Source organism: Leptinotarsa decemlineata, unplaced genomic scaffold (assembly GCF_025532065.1).
Source record: "Leptinotarsa decemlineata unplaced genomic scaffold, Ldec_3_MD MMD2_tig00001393_RagTag_RagTag, whole genome shotgun sequence".
Classification (NCBI taxonomy): domain Eukaryota; kingdom Metazoa; phylum Arthropoda; class Insecta; order Coleoptera; family Chrysomelidae; genus Leptinotarsa; species Leptinotarsa decemlineata.
Window position 1 is genome coordinate 3,345,092 of NW_027412562.1, and position 17,008 is coordinate 3,362,099.

The 17,008-nt window shown below is 35.4% G+C and overlaps 1 protein-coding gene across 1 annotated transcript in view; it reads right to left on the reverse strand.

Moving 5' to 3' along the window:
- The window catches only part of E23 (ABC transporter G family member E23), a 356,089-nt gene extending 339,524 nt beyond the window's left edge, over window positions 1-16,565 (reverse strand). The window contains exon 1 of the mRNA XM_074176089.1: window positions 16,235-16,565. Within this exon, the coding sequence (XP_074032190.1) occupies window positions 16,235-16,344 (110 nt within the window). The 5' untranslated portion in view covers window positions 16,345-16,565. The remainder of the gene's footprint in view (window positions 1-16,234) is intronic.
- Between the last annotated feature and the right edge of the window lie 443 nt (window positions 16,566-17,008).

Genomic DNA, 17,008 nt, shown 5'->3' on the forward strand with positions numbered 1-17,008 from the left:
TTGTAGACATTTCGAACACTTAATCTGAAGAAATATATTTTATTGTCTATTCTTTATCATTATTATTATTGTAGAATTTTCATTTATCAGTAGTAAATATAGTATAAATTATTATCAGTCTTATTGAAACTAAGTTACAGCAACTTTTCAAAAATATACATTTTCGAAAAAGATGTTGTAACTCAGAAACGATGATAGATATCAGTATGCGGTTTTCACCATTCACTTTGTCATAAAATTTGACCCTCAGACACAGCCATCAGTTTTCATCTATGTAGTTTGAAAACAGACCATTTTAAAAGTGTCTAATTTGGCCAGTACGTACCACTCATTTGTAGTGTTTTTAAGTACCTTATTCTAATTTTTCACAAAATTTTATAAAAATTCTTTGGTCAACTTTATTCCATAGCAGAAAATCGCCGAACAAGCAAAACACTTCCTACTCTTATGCTTCTTACCAACAAATTAAACATGCTAAACAGCCGAAACTGCTGGACAGAAGTGCTCACCTTAATCTAAGGCGGTGGCTGGGGATGAAAAGAAATGTCCACCCCAATCTACCGCTTGACATAGCAGATCACCTCCAACAGCAAGGTCACTTCATGCGGCGGGTGTCAAGAGCTCCGGCTTGAATAAAGGTAAGGAACCCGCTGCCCCTGCAGGAAAGCTCCCTCACTTGTGCCACCTCCATGGAGGGAACCCCAAGAAGGTTGAAGAAGCCACGTAACGACACTAATATCACTGCAGCTTCCAAAACCTTCATGGAGGCCACCGTGAGACACCTCAAGGTTGCCAAAGAGAGTGTCTGTTCGGCGAGTCTTAGCCTACACCTGCCAATATGAAGGAGATGTCTCCTAGTGACCTGTTCACCTTCCTGGAAAGGACAGGATGGACGATGACCTAGAAGGACCCTCCCTACTCTACAGATACCAGATACAGCTGAAACTGTGACACGAGTGTACCAACATAAAAATAATGAGAAAGTGGCCAATTCAATGTACGTAGCCGGCAAAATTTCAATATTTAAGTACCTTATTTTTGGAACACATATCGTATATTTCTATTTGCTGACTAATCAAGTTATGCCAAGCATCAACAACGACATACAGTTCAATTCTATATTGCGAATTGTGGATGGTTTTTCAACAAGATTGTGCTCCTCCTCATTGGGTAGTACCAGTGGGATGATTCCTTTATATCTTTTCGGATCGATGAATGTAAGAATACCACCCAGATCCCCTGATTTGACCCCATTGGGCTTTTTACTACGGAATATTTAAAATCGAAAGTGTGCGAGACACTGCCAACTACTGTAGATGAGATATGTAGGCTACTAACTCCTGATAGTGTCAATAATGTATAGGATGAATCAGAAGCTCGTTTATACCATTGGTGCTCAGTTCGAAGATTTGATGAATTTATTTGGTCAGGTTAGTTTGAAATTTGATGCATTGTTTGTCTTTGTAATGTCATAAATGTTGCAGTGTTCGATACCGAATTTAAAGACCTTTATCACTCTGAATTATTCCCATTTGACAGTGCTGGCAAATAAATTTGATCTGTTTCACAATTTTTTTCACAGTCTCAATATCGAATGACTTATTCAGAGTGGCCCATTTTTACTGGATCACACTGTATACGTTTTAAGTAGGTCATACAGAGAGTGAGCCAACAATATGACCAGAAAGAAGAGAAAGCCTGAATATGCCTGAAGTTCAAAATTGAACGTTCACCTTATTTTCTGAGCAGACATGTATAGCTTTCTAAACCACCAATATAATTATCTGATCTGACCTCAGATCATAGTAATGTTTTTAGTAACGTTTCAATCTAAAATTAGTTAAATGAATTGCTGCTAGAGGAAGCTTCTGTATAGCGACACAAGTGTCGCTATTTTGTAAACATTTTGAAGTGAAAATCAAAATAAACTTAAGAGAGTGAATTTTGAAATAGATTTTCATCAAATATTGGCCGATCTTGTTACTTATTCACCTATTTAATTTCTTCCATAATCGTTCAGTGTACTATAACCATTGTCTCAGACTTGCAATGTTTCCTGTCCTGAAAAGAAAAATGAATTTGAAAAAGTTAGTTTGTCAAGACGAACTGTTGTCCGACGTATAGAAATGATGGCTAATGATATAAAAACAACATTGACTGACCGTATGGCTGGTTTTGAATCATTTTCCATAGCATTAGACGAGAGCACCGATTTGTCGGATACAGCTCAACTGGCTATATTTATTCGACGTGTTGATAAAGAGTTCACTGTTACTGAGGAATTGCTTGCTTTACAGCCGCTAAAAGGAACCACTACAGGAGAGGACATTTTTAATGAAGTTCAAAAGGTATTCACAAGTTTTGCCTTGCCATGGTCAAAATTAGTTGGAGTACGCACAGATGGTGCACCTTCTATGGTCGGCTTACGTAAAGGTTTCATCGAAATTTTGAACGAAAGCAACTGAATTAAATGTGCAAAAAGATGATTTGATAGTCCTTCACTGCATTATCCACCAACAGAACTTAATCTTCGTCTTCTTAATCATCGTCAATTCAAGGCGTTTTTGAATGAAATATCAGCCGAATATGACGACGTAACATATTATTCTGAAGTCAGATGGCTAAGCAAAATGAAAATGCTGAAACGGTTTTACGAGCTTATAAATGAGATAAAAGACTTTATGCAAATAACAGATAAACCACTATCTGAATTGAGTGACCCAAAATGGATATGTGACTTAGCATTTCTAGTCGACCTTACTGGCTATTTGAATGATTTAAATTTGAAACTTCAAAAAGAAGGACAGTTAGTTAATAATTTGGGCAGCCATTTGAAAGCGTTTCAGAATAAAATCCGCTTGTGGGAGGCACAGATGCTGCCTGGAAACAGTTACCATTTCACCACGCTCTCTGCGTGTGAGAATATTGCTTATGCTCAATATGCTGAAGAACTCAAGGTACTTCGAACAGATTTAGTGATTTCAGAAACATGGAAGACTGTTTCAATTTATTTGCTAGGGTAGGGTAGGGTAGGGTAGGGTAAAAGAGGGTAATGGGGGTCACTTAAGCGAGAACTCGAATAAAAGTGTAATCATAAACAAACTTTTAATTGCAACCGCCTTTAAACATCGTATACTTAATTAACTATCATTAGAAATAATTATCAGCCACTCTGGCAATCAACTTTGGATATTATAAAATTAATAAAAAAACAGTTTTGACTCCCATTACACCAACATGAAGGTAATGGTGGTCACCCTGGGGGCAATCGGAGTCAAAGAAAGCCTAGCACATATCGCAGACATAACCTTCAGCTGAGTTACACCCAGTGCATTTCGCGTGAGCCCACATGAGGTGCATCTGAACCACATCTGTTTCCAGCATCTTCTGCGTCAGTGTCAACATCTGATACAGAAGTTTCATTTGCTTCTTGTAGTACTTGGCGCTTTGCATTTTCAGGACCCCTCTTCTGTATTGTAGTCTTTTTTCCCTGACCTTTACCTTTCCATCTCTTTTCTTTTTCTTTATCCCCTTATTTTCTTTTTCTAACAGCTTTCCTTTGATTGGCGTTGAAGTTAAAATTGTAGCGTGGTGCTTCTTTCGGCCCTTTCTTGTATTCATAACAGGTGTTTTATCTGGCAATTTGATCAAATCATGCAAATTAGCACTAATTTGATTTGACGTGCCAGCTGCTGGTGATATAATATCTGGTTCAGAATCGAGTGGGCCTACTCGTTCAGACATCCCTAGAACCGGTGGATCAATTTGTTTTGAAGTACTCGGAACTGGTGAGTGAAATTCTTTTGATGTGCTGGGAATCATGCTGGTAGCTGCGAGAGTTTCATTGCAATCTTGGATTACAATCGTCTCAGATTGGAGAGTTTCTGCAGCGAAGACATCTTCTTCTGTGAATACTCTCGGATTTAGTGGATATATTCCAGTAGCTCTAAAACCCGATTCTCCTTTACTAATAGACGCAACATTATTAAATGCTTTTCTCACCAACGATGCTACGTCATAAGGTGTTATCTTTTCTGCAAGATGGCTTTTCAAAAATCCCTCACATTCTTTTTCATAGGCCATTCTGAGCGGACCAAAAAAAGAAACGTCTAGAGGTTGCATTTGATGGTTCTTCTTTGCTTTCGCGCAACCAAAACGATTCTTTTTTAGATCGAATCATCACGTAAGATAAAAAGTGGATCCTCTACAACAACAGGAGAAGTTCAGTTGGACACCGATGAGCCACCCGGGCACTTACTTCCCAAAGGGAAAAACACATCAAAAAAGGTAATGATTACTGTATGGTGGTCAGCAGCTGGTATAATTCACTGCTACTTTCTGCAACCGAACCAAATCATCACAGCAGGGTCTTATTATGAGAAAATCGACCAAATGTACGAAAAATTGCGTCTGCAGCAGCCGGCACTGTTCAACAGAAAACAGTTTTTTCTTTGGCAGTTTCCTTGGGCTATATTTTAGATATATTTTGATACCACCTTTTTATAATTTATAACTATCCTATTCCTGCTGCTGTTTTTATAGAAAGTGTTCATCGACGAACCTCTAAGAAGAGTGTTCTTGAAAACCGAGTTGAAAACATTACTAGCAGTATGCGCCATGAAAGTTCTGTACCCTGTATAGAACATTATGCAAGAGTCAGTGACAGCGTAAACACCAACTAGTTTCTCAACGTACTCAAGTGAAACTATTTTAGAAATAATGCCGAACGGATAAAGGTCAATTTCAACAGTAGACTATTCGAAGAGATATGATTTTTATCCTAACTGATTAGAAATGTTTCGAAGGCGATCAAAAAAACAACTAATTAGAATTTTATCGGTGACTAAGTGTCAAAGCGCGGTCACACTGAAAAGCGTGCAGCGTCGAACAAACTTGAAATAATTTCATCCAGTCGTCAAGTAAATCTGATGACAAAATTTGATACGTTCGACACCTCCTTTGATTAGTTGAGACTCAAGTTGGTCGTCATTTCCATTCGATTAGATCTCTTGTTTTCATGATTAACAACATATAATGAAAAAGTACCGAATCCACTAAAAACGAATTGAATTTCAACACTGGCGAATAAATAACTACGAAACATTTTGTTCGTCCACCTTTCCGTTAACGATTTCAAACTGGGCTAACTCCATTCTAGCCCAAATTTTCGTGATACATCTGAAAGTGCTTCATCGTTAGTCCATGTTTGTTCACAGTACAGATATGTTGGTCTACGAATTACAAGAAAAAAAATAATCTAAAATTGAAAACTTGAAAAAACTAAAGATAAAATCCATACTTCTTTGAAGGATTATTACAGGCTACACTTTCCGGGATGGTCTTTGCCAAAATGTCAAGATAGTTTCTATGAGCTTGGAGATCTATCTCATAAGTTTATCGCATAAATCAATTGACTTTTTCTCGGATTACTCTGTATATTCCTGAATATTTTATATAATGTAAATAACTGAGAAACACAATATGTAAAACGAAGTCGGAAAATCGTGTTAGTTGATGAATTAGTAAACAAAAAGAATAAACAAATTGATGACATTCGGTTTGTTACGTTGTAACAGTTATAATAGTGAGCGCAAAGACAATAGTGGTTACGACATTTGTGATTGTGCGCGCATAAATAATTTTTTTGTAATAATAGAAGCAAATTCAGCAATATTTATCAGAGTTATTTACAATACCGCTAGAGAGAAAATTCAAATCTTTCACAACGAATATATAATGCAGTTTGACTGTGGATCATTGCGAACCAATCCACTGCAGATGAAAAAGAAATCACACGAGAGGAGCGCCGTGTTCAGTGTTACTAATGACAATTATTAAATGAGCCTGAATGATTAGAATTACTATGTATGTAGTATGTATCTATAAAACATATTTTCTATTGTTTGTTTTATATTAAACTACTCATCTACTGACACAAAATCTACTGTTAGAAAGCCTGACTTCGTGTTTTAAAAACATAATATAAAAAAGTTAATATAACTCAGCTTCCTCTCTTCTGTCAAAAAATACACAGCTCAAATGTTTTTTTTTCGTTTCATCTTCATCAATGACAAAATTATCAATGATGGGAACTTAATTCGGATGTATTTCGTTAAATATTTGATATAATGGACTGAAAAATCGCAATAATTCATATAAAATTCGAAACTTCTCCCCTCTGGCATACATGGTGGACAAATATTCGGCAGAAAACTGACTACTGACTAAGTACTACGTTCCTGACTATACTAGGACGGATATTGCATTACAATTATGCAAGGTATCTCCTTTGACAATATGAGCACTTGCTTTGCGGATTATACAAGTTTTAATTCAACAAAGAAATTCAATCAGTCACTGACCTAACTCTACGTTACAAACAATAAACTGGTAAATATGCATTTACATTTCCTATGTTGTTAACGATTCGTATATCACCATACAAATGTGCGGCTAAGTATAACAAACAACTTTTTTTGCATGTACCCGGAATGGTATATTGTAGGTGGAACTCATATCCAACCGTTCTGCATATCTGCATTTTAAGGTCACTCCTGAAAAAAAGCTTTATGGATAAGTAGATATCGAGCAAAAACAGAGGCAACGTCGATAAGTAGGTGGGTACATTCAAATTCTTGTCAAATGAATACTGCAGCTTATGACTTAGCCTTCAACATTTCAAATTGTAATGACCGGTGTGTTGCTATAAAATTATAAATACGCTGCACGCCGATTGAGGTAGGTGTGAAAATCCTAACTATTGAATCGATTCTACTAACTCAGCTGGAATTTCCACTAGATTTATTTCGGTAATTGTGCTTGACATTCAGAAAGGGTGACTGAAAAAAACGAAATATGACTTGAGTGATAGATCGATTCTGTTCCATATACGACAGTTATTTTTTGCTTTTTATTTCAATATATTCTGTAACATTCCATTCTTAAACATTTCATTTTGTACTGTTTTCAAGACAATCTGAACACAAAGAAAGCCCTTTTGCTAATTTTGAGTCGGAGATTGTAGCATACTAATTATTTAAACTTCTATTTTTCAAAGTTACACTTCTTTTGACACGTTAGGAAAAAATGATGAGAGTAAATGAAGGGCTCTATGCAAAAAGTCCCTGAGTAACATTTTTGCGAGTTAAAACTGGTAGCACCATCTAGATTTAAATTGAATGTACTTTTAATTACTCTATTTAGTTTTCGCCTAAAATGTTTCCAAGTGCTTCATTTCTTAAGTCGCATTTTATAAAGTGACGAGAGGTTTCGTGCAAGAAGAACCTAAGTGTTAAAAATGTACCTAACTTTCAAAAAGAACCGAAGTGATATCAGATACAGAAAAGTGCGTGTTTTGTTATTTTCATTGTGTTATCGTTTTCATGTAGTAGCCTTGTTTTTTATAGCTTTTATAGATCAATTTTCAACAGACGACGATGAAAAATGGCCTTCTTCCAAAAATAAGAATAAATAATGTTGTGACAAATCAGGCCACAATGTTTTTGTTTACTGAAAATTTTGCAATCAAGGGCCCTAATGAAGTTATTACAGCTTTAGATTTCTATCTGAAGAAATACAAAACCGATAAACAAGATATATTGTCAATTTTTTGCGACAACTGTTTTTCACAGAATAAAAACAAATTTTTGTTTACGTATTTGGATTCTCTTTGTGCATCTAGGCTCTTTCAAAAGATCCTGATATATTATCCTATTCCAGGGCTTTCAATGATGCCAATAGACCGATGCTTTGCACTGATAGAAAAAAAAACTTAATACTCTAAAGGTAGATAAACCTAACAATAAAGATCCTTTTGAAATAATGTTTTTGGAACATAGCTTATTTACCAAAAATGCTGATATTTCCAATGAATTCCCAACGTTGAGGGTGCGAGACTATAAACAGTTTTATGCGACTAAAATAAAACAATCAATTCCAGAAATTTTAAAATGTCGATCTGTAATGTTCTCTACAAATGATAAACCTAACCTAAGTAGGATGTCAAAGACTCTTTGCTAATGAAGAAAAGAGAAATTAAACTTTCTATGTTTTGTTTGCTTACTTATCTTATGTGTTAGTATTTTGTTTTGCCTTGTATAATAAAAATGTTGATTTGGGTTATATATTACAGTCTGTTATTTTTTTTTTGAAGAAGTCCCTAAGTGAACATTTGTATTATTTTTTACAAAAGAACTGTATGTTACATTAGGTCTTAAATGCGCCATATAATACCTAAATACACGTTTAATCTCTGATAAAAGTTAAAATTTTTAAAACTCTAATCACCTTATTTCCAGCAAAAATTGAAACATTCAATCTCCCGTATCTCAAAACAAGAAAAAGTCACTTAGGGACTTTTTGCATAGAGCCCTTCAAATGTTTACGAGGCGCGTACACCGCCACGAAAAACCGACACCCTGAAGTTAGCTTCTTCTTCTTTAATTTACATGGCCGTTGCGTCTCAATCGAACGCATTTGGCCAGACTCCTTCTGTCTATAGTGAACAGAAGCTTCGTCCGGGGGCGCAGCTGTCGTACTCGAGGCAATACTGCCACTGTAAGCTTTCCCATTCACTTTTTATTCCATGAAAACACTTCATTTTTTCACTAGGAGGCCGCCAGACCTCTAAATATGACTTTCACATATAACACATCTATTATTGCACTGACGACCTCGTAGAATCCGTCTCGACATTCAGTTTGGGTACCGACGTAGGGAGCCATCAGTCCTCTCAAAATGTCTTTCACTTCAATATTTATTCGAACTTGACTTTATTTTTTTTTTCAACACCTCACTCCAGTCGGACTCCAGTCCGACATTCACATGCCATTTCGAGGACGGTCGTTATCGGCACAACCGTCCTCTGTCGCGATCGGAGAGGAATTCCCTGAAGTTAGCTGGTCAACATTTTTTTTAAGTAAAGACATCTAAGCACATATGTTTGCGTGATAACTGGCAACTGAATTCACGATATTGATTCCAGTGTTTTTAATAATAATAATAATGATAACTTAGACACTCCAGCCCTAGCGCAGTTCGAAGCTTTCAACAGAGAGCTTCGACAGCCTGAGCTCAATGAACTGCGCAACCCGATAACCCCGGATGACGTTCGAAGAGCCCTTGTGGGTTCCAAGAACTTTGCTGCTCCAGGCCCAGATGGGCTGAACACTTATTGGTGGAAAAAACTACCAAGCACCCACCGCCATCTGGCCAGAGTTTTCAACTCATGGCTGGACGGAGAGCAGCCGATTCCGGAATGGTTTATCGAGGGGCAGACCGTTCTTATCCCCAAAAGCGGAGATTTGTCGACTCATGACGACAGATGACAGATAGAAAAGAGCACGACTCATGACAGAGTCGTGCTCTTTTCTATCCTGAACTGAAGAAAAATTTCCCAGACACGCACTTCCTACATCAAATAACCCTGTATATTACCAGTTTTATATTGGCAAAATATCGATGCGGGCAATGCCGCCAATAAAGAGAAACCCCTTTCACTTTACAGATAGTAACAACACGATTCACACCAATCATCTCTTCGGGAGAAATACTGAAGGATAAGAAAGTGATGTTAATTCTTGCATACACTTCTCTAGTAAATTACGCTCGAGAATTATATAAACCACTGGAGCATTGTTAGCCCTGGTCATGGTCAAGCGATTTCTATGGTGGCTCATTTAACAATTTAGAGATACTAAATCTACATGCTCCTCTGGTTGAATTGGTGCACTTAAAACAAATTGAGAAAAGGATGCACAGGTTTTGTTTCTTTTATATGCAGTTGTTGACTGTCGACGTACAATTACGTAGATGGCAGCGATTCTGAATCGAAAGAAAAGCTGTTTCATTCAAAAATAGTTGGGAAGGTAGAAACAAGTCGTTTCACGCAAGAGAATTAATGTAGTAAAAAACAATCCACCACTATATTTATTTGATCATTCATTCAAGAGTAGATCCAAGGCCTACTCTGTAATGTTTTACGTTACATTCATTTATTCATTCAATTATTCATTTATTCATACATTCATTTATATAGAAAGGGGAGAATTATTTTGCAATAAATTCATACATACTCCTCTGGTTGAATTGGTGCACTTCAACACACGTTTTATTTTTTATATACAGTTGTTGACTATTGACGTACAAATACGTATATGACAGCGATTCTGAATCAAATGAAAAGCTGTTTCATCCAAAAATGCAATGAAAAACTACTCACAACTATATTTATCTCATCATTCATTCATTCATTCATTCATTCATATTTTTTCATTCATCAATTCATTTAGTAATTCATTCATATTTTCATTTATTTAGATACTTTATTTATTCGTCCATTCATTTATACATGTAGGAAGAAGTATATTCACGACCTATTGTGCAATATTGTGCAATACATGCTTTTTTTAATTTTTTTACATGCAGTTTTACAGGCAAACGTTTCGTACTGACTAATTATAGACCCATCTCATCCATAAACAGCTTTGCTAAAATTTTTCAATACTGTCTAAAAGAGAAACTGTTGAATTCTTTTGATGGAAACTGTGTGATTATGGGAAAACAATTTGGCTTCAGAAGAAACAGAGGCACAGGAAATGCAGTACTAGAGCTCACGAACGATGCAATGAAGAATTTAGATCTTTCAAAAAAATGTTTAGTTGTCTTTCTCGATTTAGCCAAAGCTTTCGACACTGTATCGCATCATATACTACTTAACAAGTTATCAGACAAAGGAATGAGAGGTCCAGTACTAGATTTATTTACCAGTTAACTGAATGGAAGGACTCAAAGAGTAAAAATAGAAAATGTATCAAGCAAACCCTCAATAGTTACCACAGGTGTTCCTCAGGGTACAATACTGGGTCCATTACTTTCTCTCATTTATATAAACGACATTTGCAAAATAAAAAATCTCCAGCGGAAAATAATATCATTAAATATTGATAAAACTAAATTCGTGTCTTACTGGGAAACATCGATGTCCGCCATTGAGGATGACACTGTTTCATGTAGGTAAAGTTTTACCTCTTTCATATACTGTATTGTTCAACAATAAACAGGATTTAAGAATCCTGTGAATATCTAATTCAATGGCAACTCTTTTGATAGAAACTGGAGCCTGTAGAAGTGCCATGTTGCATGGAAGTGTACTTCGGTTGCTGAAAGATATATTTTTTGCGGATGCTGGCAGACATCTTATGAACCCATCTGACATCTTATAGAAACACTCAGACAGTGGAACATCATAAATATTACACGATATTTGGAGATTTGTCACTTTTATGTGAATTTGACCGAATAATGTTAATTAGATATTCAAATGAGCAATAAAATAAATAATGGATTACTTATTATGACATTGTTCCTTTTGGATCAGTCGTTCCTACATAAAGTAAGCTTCACATCACGGAGATGTTAACTGACAACATTTGAATAACCACTCCTGGTATTACAATCCATAAAGAATCCATCGACATCCACAGCAAATATGCCGACGGGTTAAGCGAGAAATTCTCTCAAAATGTAATCTGTTTTAAAATAGCTCTTAACGACTAACACATTGCTCAAGTTGTAGTGCCATTTAAAATTTATATTGGACAGGATTACACACGCAGGCGAAGAGTCAGAATTCTGCGCAGTTCTTCTAGCCCCGGGATTTACCAGTTACTGCTAGATTTGAATTCTCCAAAAAAATGGTCACTTGTTCATGAATCAGAAATTAGAAATACGAATATCTCATGTATATCAAGTCGACGAGACACTTTTCGAAATTTGCAAAACGAATGACTTCATAATTTGCCGCTATTCATTCGCTGATTTGTTGCGGAAGAAAATATTTTTTCGCCCTTTTTTAAAAAAAAATACATGTTGTCTCGCTAACTTGATATCAAGTTAGCGATACCACTTTTTTATTATAAAGTTTTCCAGAACTACGACTAGACAATTGGTTTAGTATATTTATTCGCTAATTATTTGCGGAGAAAAATATTTTTTCGCCCCTTTGTTTAAAAGAAGTATATGATGTCTCGCTAATTTGATATCAAGTTAGCGATACCACTTTTTTTATTATAAAGTTTTCCAGAACTTTGACTAGACCATAGGTTTAGTATATTTATTCGCTAATTAGTTGCGGAGAAAAATATTTTTTCGCCCCTTTTTTTAAAAAAGAAAAAACCATTTAAGAGCGAAATCAAAAATGCATTAATATTCAGTGTGTCCTCCCCGGTTCTGTAGTGAGGTGTTAACTCGCCTGAGCATGGAAATAATAAGGGCGTTAATGGTATCCATTGGGAAGTTTTTCCATTCTTCTTGGGCCGCGAGTGTGAGTTCCGGGATATTGCTAGGGAGATTAGTTCTGTTTGAGATTGCTTGTTTAACAAAATCCCACATGTGCTCAATGGGATTCATGTCTGGTGAATTTGCTGGCCACGGTAATCTTTGAATATTCTCAATCTCCAGTGCATTTTGTACTTTTCTCGTGTGATCCAATTTCATTTCGGAGAGAATAAATAATGAGTTCAATAATGTTTCGAACATATCTATTACCTGTCATAGTATCTGGAATGGGAATAAGCTGCGTACGACGACCATGCATTATGCCTCCCCAAAACATTACTGATCCTCCTTGGTATGAAACGACTTTTCTATCAAAAGATAGTCTTTCTCGTCGCCCTGGCTCTCTCAAAACTCTCTCAAACCAAATCTGGTTTCGTCCGAAAAAAATACATTTCGCCGGGTATCTTTGAAACAAAAGGTCTTTCAAAAATCATCAGGGGGTAAAATATTATTCGAATAGTCCGGAAAATAACGCCTTGAATTTCTGCTAAGTGCTCAGCACCCTATTAAAAGAAATCAATAAACATGTACCTTTTTTACACCAAAAGCAACGTCAATGACGAGATATAAAACATTTTTTTGTAGTGTACCCTGATAAGTATATTTGCTGTTTTACTAGGATCACGTTCAAGATGTGAACGACTGATATGAGAAGATTTGTACAGAAGCCGTTTATCTTGAAGACAGAGAGGAAAAGATGACAAGAATATTTTTATCGAATTCTCTAGTTTGAGGCGAATTTAGACAAACTTCAATTTAATGATTTTCGTATGCAACTGACTTGAACTTGAAAATAAATAGAAACCAAATCTGCATCTATTCCGATGAATATTTTCATACAGTAACTCCTTGAGAAATCTGACACAAAGCACTTAATCGTATTTTTGAAACAAATGTAGTATCCACTACAGTATTGGCAAAAATTATTCGAAAAATTTATTGAGATCCTCAAAATAAATACAAACATTCAGCGAAAAATATTGAGTATCGAAGACCCTGTTTTGTTACAAAGATGTTTTGAAAATGTAGTTTGTTCACTATCAAATGAAGATTCAACCACTTTTTCATCGAATACTGGGTAAATTGAAACTGAAAACTTTTTTACTGGAGAGGTTCAGTTTTAAAACTGAACCCCTTCAGTAAAAACTTCTAAAACGAAATTTCAGACTGAAATACATCGGAGAAAAAAGTATTAGTAAGTGGCAAAAAATGTTTTCGAGTTTTCATTTACTTAGGTACTCCGTATTGGAACAAAGTTTTTGATCAAATTGCCATTTTATAGTTACATATTATACATATTTGGAACGTCTTCATAACAAAACAGACTTTTCATGTTAGTTTTTAACTGAAATGGGGATAAATCCATAGATTATTTTTTGACGTTATTTTTGAAATAACTTCTGAACGTCCAAATGTCCAAAATGTCATTTTATTAAAGAAAACCCTAACTTGGATACGCCACGTTTCTTCTGGGTACCCTGTATATTGGAGAATATTTCAGAAAATCTGAATATCAATATCTAAAAAGTTTATTTGTAACATTTTTTAATAAGTTCATTATAAACTTATACTGGACGCTTATTGTGATACATATTGTATGGTGTAATGATGAATACTTGATAACGACCTTCACGATTTACCAGAGAAGAAAACTTTATTGATTTTCCAATAATCTAACTATTATCATGGATATATTCCATCAACATTTCATTACAAAATTGTTTTTGTTGAAATTTGTCAGACATATAAATAAGGGTTACAATGTAAAAAGAAAAATAAAATGTCTTGAGGAAAATTGGAAATATTAATATTATGTCCGGCACCACTGCTATTACGTGAGAATTAATACCTAATTAGCAACTTGACTTTAGAAAGCATCATTATATAGGTCAAGTTTTCATCTAAACAGTTCCAAGAACTTAAAAAAAAATCCTAGCAGTCTTCTTCTTGCCCCATTTGGATTTTTTTTAAATTAAACCTTTCCAAACTTTATGAAAATTCCAGTCAAAAATCTCCTTAAAAATGAGTCAAGGAATCGTACATTTTTGATAGCAAGTCGTAAAACAATCGAATCGGTTCGTTGAACTCGACAAGACCAAATTTAGGCTAATAGTAATCACTATTGTTAGGTAAACGGATTCACATCGTTCGCTATGGAAATAAAGACAAGAAAACGTACAAAAAACTTTTAAAAAAACACATAAAGTAGCAAGGATAGAAATGTCTATTATCTAATACTGCCAGTTGAAAATTTGGTATCAAATATGTCATGGAACTCGATTCATTTTTTTAAATCGGTGCAGTTAGGCCTCGAATTAGACTGGTTACTATACAGTTTATTTGAAAAGTTGTCAACTCAAATAGAATTAAGATGATACTATCCTGTATTTTGAATGTCTAATTATCATTTGAGACTCAATATATCCAATAACACTTTCTCTTAGATTCCATATAAAATTCAGTGAAAGGCCAATAAGCATTGTATTCCTTGCAATATATGAAATATATATATTCATCATTGAAATATGATGTCTTGTTTCATTAAATTTAAAATAACATTGCCCCTTGATCAAATACGTTTTATCTAGGTTGTAAGTAACCCACTTGATAATCTTTATGTATTAAAAATAATTGTGTTTATCCCCGGAATACATATACTTAGTACTAACAATTTCATTACAGTTATGTGTTATATTCTAATATATATTGGCAATCAATACCACCTACACAAACCAATGAAAAAAGTTTGGAATCTTGCATCAATGTCTGTCGAATATAATTCAATATCCAGCGTATTATTAGCCGGGGAAGTAGTGTTTTTTCGATAGACGTTTACCTTATTTACCTATTTACCAGAACCTACACAGTAGGATCTGGTAAATAATACAATAACAGTTCATTGTATAAGTTTGAAAATGTCCGTATAAGACGAAACTGCAGTGACGTTAGTTACAAATAAAAGTGGTAAAAAACATAGAAAGTTTCATTTCTCTTTTCTTCTTTATGATTTCCTACCACGTAGTAACGGCTACATCCATCAATTTCTTAAAAAGAGGAATGTTTTCAGTATCAGAAACAAATTGTATAGACCAACCATAATCATAGCTGCAGTAATTTTTTCCATCCATTTTTGGAATACTTCAGAAAATCTAGGGATTCTGGAGTTTTAGATTGTAAATCTGGAAAGTGTACTAAGTGTGTAACTGAATTATCATTTGCCTCTGAAAATGAGGACTGCGATTTCAAATGAACATCATCTGTTGTCCTTTCTCGGATTTATTATTCATTCAACGATCTTTTCTTGGAAACCAAAAGAAAACTCAAGTCAGAAAATCTAGTTTCAGGGAAAAATTGGAAAACGGTCCTCATTAGTAACTATGATAGTTTTTCCATTCATTGAAGCTTTTCAAATTCGAGATTTTGAAAATAGGTAGGTAAGTTCTTCAAGGCCTAGGGACGAATATTGTCAGTTTTCTAAACAAATGAATGGCCAATATAACCTTAGCTGACATTCATTCATTCATCAATTTCTTGGAAAATTTTGGAAAAACTTGTTCATCTTGCACTCATTCTTGTGAACCAAAAAAGTAAAAAACTATAATTCAGTTAATTTAGTTTTAAAGGGACGGTCCTCAATAATAATTGTGATTGCTTTTCAGTTTTCTCAACTTCCTCATTAATAAACCAAGAAGGAATTAATTAACTTCTGGAAGGCAAAACTTTTGGGAGAAATGCTTCCATTTCCGTGACATAAAGTCATCGCCAAAAATATGTTGTCGGTGTTTTGGGCATGCCCATTGTTTGATATGGAAGAAGGCGGGAATGACGAACCCCAAGTTTGCCCCAGATAATTTCTGCTATCGATTCCTGCTGAAAAATATCTTGAAACAACACCTACCTTTGAGATTTGACAGCCGGTCTTATCATAGCTGGCCTCTTTTCGTCCTTATTCGGGAGCCGTAAATAGTCTTGGTCTCCCAACAGAAAAAGATCTTTTGATATAATCATGACAAAATATTTGCGACACTTTCACAAGTTTTCTTCCTCGGTAGTTCACTCACACAAAAATGTCAGAGAGTCATAGTAAAAGAAAACTGTCCTCGAATTAAACAATGGACATGTGACAGTCCAGGATGTGTTGACAATTCGTGAGAAACACGTGTTCTGACAGAAAAAATATCCCGACGCGGTCCACACCGAACAAACAGCGTTGTCTAACTAGCGATCGCAAACTCAGGCTGGTATCGAAGTTGGCACTTGTCGCCCGCCCTCGCTGTTCTCTCTCTTTCTCGCGCGTTCCGCGGTCTTACCCTCTCTGTCGCGCCCTCTCTCTCGCGCTCTGTCACTGGAATATTTTCCCCACATCGCTGAATGAGAGGCTATAGCGGATTACCTGATATCCTCATTCTATGACAAATAAGATTTTTTTGCCTGGGAGCGAAGGAATCGCACCGAAGTTTTTTTGATGTTGTTTGAATTGGCGTTTCCTCTAGCTATTATTTTTTCTGCAAGGCAGTCACTTGGCAATGGAGTTTTTTTGCTTGGACGCGATGATAGTATTTGCATTATTGTTTCATTCAAATAAGTTGAGTAATCCTGCTGGAACGCATAGTTTGTTCCTTGGTTTTTCAAATTTCCAATAATTGGTGGTAGTTGAAACTACACTGGCGGC